The sequence below is a fragment of the Siphateles boraxobius genome, unplaced genomic scaffold, assembly GCF_051911475.1.
Source record: "Siphateles boraxobius isolate OS27281-9 unplaced genomic scaffold, OSU_SipBor_1 77, whole genome shotgun sequence".
NCBI lineage: Eukaryota > Metazoa > Chordata > Actinopteri > Cypriniformes > Leuciscidae > Siphateles > Siphateles boraxobius.
The window spans coordinates 4,844,634-4,849,468 of record NW_027509205.1 but is presented as its reverse complement, the minus strand read 5'-3'; the positions used below and the strand labels follow the sequence as shown (position 1 = coordinate 4,849,468).

Below are 4,835 nucleotides of genomic sequence, written 5' to 3'. Positions count from 1 at the left end.
TCTGCAAAGAATGACGCCTGTCTTCCTAACATACTTTCTTGTCACTGTTCCAGCACTCTCCCTCTTCTGTTTTCTCTTTCTATATTGCTGAGTGGAGTAAGGAACCGCTTGACTGGATGTCTGTGTCTGAGCTGATGGTGGCATAGCTGACGGTAATGGGAGGTTGAAGAACATCACCTGTGAGGGACCAGGCACTGTAGGAAGCTGCACAGGTGGTAAAATGAAAGGGAGAGAGACAGGTGGTGCTGGTGCAATAGGGACAGGAAGTCCTTGATGTGATGGTGGAGCCCGGAAGATGGCCTGAGGTTGCGACCTCCCCTTGAGTTTTGCCACCCCAGCAGTATTTGGTGGCAGGATAAAAAGGTGTGGCTCTGACAAATTGCCGGAACAGAGAGTCGGTCCTTTCTGCATAGCAGCAGGAAGGTTCTCAGGTCCTGCCATGGGTGCTTCAGGGGCTTGGATACCCTGTTTCAATATCTCCTGTTCCTGTGACTTACAACGCCTGCTGTACCTGGGAAAACATAAAGCAACCAATTTGAATAAACATTTAAGCAATTATACAAAAGATGGTATGTTCAACTACGGTTTGATCATGACTATGATGCAACAGCAAGACACAGCTGAGATCACAGAGCAATTGATCACACCCTTGTCTCGGGTATCCTTGCTTCAGTAAAATGCCGCTGCAGTGAGAGGTGCAGTGAGAGATGCAGTGAGAGGTGCAGTGAGAGATGCAGTGACAGGTGCAGTGAGAGATGCAGTGAGAGATGCAGTGAGAGGTGCAGTGAGAGATGCAGTGAGAGATGCAGTGGGAGATGCAGTGAGTGATGCAGTGAGAGATGCAGTGAGAGATGCAGTGAGAGGTGCAGTGACAGGTGCAGTGAGAGATGCAGTGAGAGATGCAGTGAGAGGTGCAGTGAGAAGTACAGTGAGAGGTGCAGTGAGAGGTGCAGTGAGAGATGGACTGAGGGGTGCAGTGAGATTTGCAGTGAGAGGTGCAGTGAGAGGTGCAGTGAGAGGTGCAGTGAGAGATGCAGTGAGAGATGCAGTGAGAGGTGCAGTGAGAGATGCAGTGAGAGGTGCAGTGAGAGATGCAGTGAGAGATGCAGTGAGAGATGCAGTGAGTGATGCAGTGAGAGATGCAGTGAGAGATGCAGTGAGAGGTGCAGTGAGTGATGCAGTGAGAGGTGCAGGTGCAGAGAGAGGTGAAAAAAACTGATTTGCTTTTTACTGGAATGCTTTTGAATGTGAACAGTACGGTACATGTGGAAATAAAAGTCCCAACCAAGAAATTTAGTGTAAAAACGGGGGATTGCATGTTTTGCATGCAATTACCTGTAAAACTGACACATACAAGTCTATGTAGTTTTTGTAATGTCAACAATAGCCATTATTTTGAAACCTGGTGTACTTTGATTGACTGCATGTACCTCGTGAAGTGAAATCAAGTGTTATTCTTTGACAGAATAATTTCATTTTGAGTCAGATTTCCAGTGTTTTGGGAAATTTAGTGTGTAGAGAAAGATGTGTTCTATTTTGAAATGAAGAGTTAATATATATTTAACAAAATGTGTTTTTGAGAAGAAAATCATCCATTTGGCCAATTGTGTTTTGTTGGTGTGAGTCTGTGTTAAGAGTTTCGAAAAAGTATCTGAAGTATGGGTAAGCGCTTGTTGGCGATTGAAAAAAACTGTAAGACAACCACATAAAAGACTTGAACGCTTTGTGTGGCACTTCAATTTATGCTTAGCTGGAACAATGCTAATTTACTCACCATTGTGTGACTGTTGCAGTGTTAACTTCTGGGAGCTGGATGGTGGTCTCGCTCATCACCTTAGAATTGGTGAGGATGCACTCTAGGATGTGCTTGTAAGCACGCACCACCATTGTGAAGCGGGACACCCTCATTCCATCACACCGCACCACGTTTGGGTAGAGGGCACAAAGCCTTGTGAAGATGGCCTCCACCACTCGGTTGCAGTCAGGCCACTGTGCAGGACTATGAGCCCCAACGAAACACCTGCAAATTACAGCAGAATACATATTCATTTCAATGTGTGATCCTTACTCTGTTATTTTTCTTGTTTGTTTCCCCCTTTTCTAATCTGTCTGTTTTGCTTTGTGTTGTCTAGATGTAAATTTTTAATATCTGTGCATAGTTTGTTTTGTGGTTTGTTTTATAAAAAATTTAAGACAATCAAGAACCTGTGTTTGCTAAATTTAACATACCTTTTGGTGCTCTCCACACCTGGTGCCACAATCTTCTTAGTGGCTCTGAATCGTCCCTGTTTTAGGGAGGTTTGGTGACGTCGTGGGTAAATGGTTTTCCTCTTGTCATACTCCCCCAATGCCTGCCATAGGGTGATGATCTTGACACACTCTTCTCCAGTCAAGGCCAGACGGTGGTCTCTGAGGCTAACCAAGAACTCTGCCAAGTCCTGCACGGCTCCATACCCCCAATATTATCAGGTCAAACAGAATCCTAAAATAAAAGATAATTTAGGAACTTTTGATAGCAGCAATGAATACAAATATTCACATGAAAGCACAGCAAACATAACTAAGATTTTGTTTACAGACGTAAATGTACACTGGGCCCTTACATCATGATAAGTGTTCTCTTCAGATGTCAGAAGACCAGTTTCAGCTGATAATTGGTCCACTGGAACTACATGAAAAAGGCAAACATTCAGTTTAAATTTGTATTTTTGCCTTTCAATAAGACATATATACATAGAGGTGGTGGTAATTGTTGTCACAATAACTCTATATAGATACTTTGGTAAACTCACAGCTATGTGCTCCAGGAAAGAGTCCTGGCTTTGAATGACTGTGCAGTGGGCTGGTGACAGGAGACGGAGGGACCACAGACAATGATGAAATGGAGCAGGTGACAGATGTCACTGGTGATGGAGGAACCACAGACAATGATGAAATGGAGTTGTTGCTGCCACAGCCCGGTCCTCATTCCACCTTGCAAGTCCATCCAAAAGATACGCCTGGAAGAAGGTGTCACTCGCCAGCGTACCTGTAAATTCAAAAAAGAAAAATAAGACCACACAAAAATGTCATATGGATACACAAATAGCTGTTCCCATAGTTATTTTAATATATAATTAAATCAAATCTTATTTTAATAATTCAGTTAAGTCACTTATTTACCTGGGATGAATCTGTTAAGGTGCAGGTGAAATGACTCAAGCGAAGTGGAACCTCTGGCACAGCGGTAGGTTGGCAGACGGTGCCCTCCCTTCACTACAGTGCCCGTCTGCATGTAGAGCTGCACACCTACAGGATCCTGGATGCAGGCCACATGCTTCCGCTGGGACTTCAATATCTCTCTCATCCGGGCTGAGTTTATTAGTGGGACTCCCATAGTGTCACGACCAGCATCTCCATCAAAGGCCTGAATATGGCTATCAATCAGCGCCAGGGTCTCCTTGGTCCCGCGAGTGGTTCTCCTGCAATGTAGGGCTAGCTCGTTACGGCTGATACAGCGCAGCACATCAGCCTCGGATGTGGGTTTCCAGTTAGCTTCTAGCTCTGCATGCTTTGCCTTCTTCAGGGCCGTCAGGTCAACCTGGTCCCACATGAAAATACAGTGGCTGAGGCGACTCATAAATGTGGCATACAACTGGTGAGAGTCAGTGGTGCAACCCACAGCAAACCTCCGCATGAAGTGCCATACATCTAAACGGATGATCATTTGCTCCCACTCTTCAAACATTCTTCTCAGAAGAGTGTTGCCACAGCAGTCTCGGTCGACATACAGTACCTCGGGAGGAGCCACCCCAGCCACTCTGTATCGCTTGATGAGGCCTTCAATCATTGGCCCGAGACCTTGGCCCTATGGGTATAAGGGACATTGACCCGAGACATTGGCCCTATGGGTATAAGGGAATACTCATCACTTCAATCAATTTATGAATCGTTGGTTTTAAAAAATGCACAGACAATAGTAGGTGATACCAGCCATGTTTTATTTCCAATGTATGAGTTGCTGCCTTCAGGGAGACGGTATAGAGTACCATTGTGTAAGAGTAACCGTTATAAAAAATCCTTTATTCCCCTATCAACTAACATGTTAAATAGCAAGATGCAGTAATGTAGGTCAATAGTTTCTGTGTGTGCATTTGTTATTTGTTATGTTATATGTATACTGTACTAATGCAGCCTCGAGTCCATTTGCTGTATGTATGTGGTGTATTAATGTAGCTTTGAGCCCAAGACAAATTTCCTGAAGAAGGACAATAAAGTTTACAAACAAACAAACAAACAAACAAACCAAAACCTTCACTGGCTGTGAGCACGGACATGATCACCTGTCCGTGCTCATTGCCAACATTGGTTGCCCAGGTAGCAGTGCCATAGCTGCGTCCTGCTAGTTTTCTGGCCACTTTTTTTGTTGAATCCATTTTTAAGATCCGACCATATTGTGATGTGATAGTGGCCTTGATCTCATCCAGCCTTTGCAGGACATCCTGGGCGTACACCTGCATCAACCACCGGTGCTTAGGGACAGAAGGCATTGAAGGAGCAGATTCAAATGTCACAGGCAGGATCAGGCTACAAGTGACAGCACTGGCAATCCCCTTGCAATCTGTCAGATACTGGACTGTCTTTTGCAACCACACCTCAGTATGACGTTCCTGCAGCTTGCGCTGGATCTGGCTGCTGCTGTTTCCCAGCCCTCACTGACGCATCAAACACACTACCTCGACGTCACATGCAAGTTTGGATGTAAGAATGCAAGGGAACTGCACCCTGTGGCCAATAATGAGCTGGGAGACGATATCATGGCTCCAGCTGATGACCTTCCTCTTACATCTTCGGCA

The 4,835-nt window shown here is 45.1% G+C and overlaps 1 protein-coding gene across 1 annotated transcript; it reads right to left on the bottom strand.

Annotated features, from left to right (window-relative positions):
• Window positions 1-2,900: 2,900 nt before the first annotated feature.
• Window positions 2,901-4,511, bottom strand: LOC143726030 (uncharacterized). The gene is made up of 3 exons (XM_077219017.1): window positions 4,286-4,511; window positions 3,163-3,840; window positions 2,901-3,028 (listed from the first exon to the last, which is right to left on the bottom strand). The coding sequence occupies exons 1-3, from the start codon at window positions 4,497-4,499 to the stop codon at window positions 2,901-2,903; spliced, it is 1,020 nt and encodes a 339-aa protein (XP_077075132.1). The 5' UTR covers window positions 4,500-4,511.
• Window positions 4,512-4,835: the final 324 nt, after the last annotated feature.

What these genes read in the sequence shown, in the direction of transcription:
- LOC143726030 (XM_077219017.1), bottom strand. Translation starts at nt 4,499, where the DNA reads ATGCAGGTGTACGCCCAGGATGTCCTGCAAAGGCTGGATGAGATCAAG. An exon ending in CACAGCCAGTGAAGGTTTTG is followed by an intron (nt 3,841 to 4,285) that starts GTTTGTTTGTTT and finishes CATAGGGCCAAG; the next exon opens with GTCTCGGGCCAATGATTGAA. An exon ending in CCTTAACAGATTCATCCCAG is followed by an intron (nt 3,029 to 3,162) that starts GTAAATAAGTGA and finishes TTGAATTTACAG; the next exon opens with GTACGCTGGCGAGTGACACC.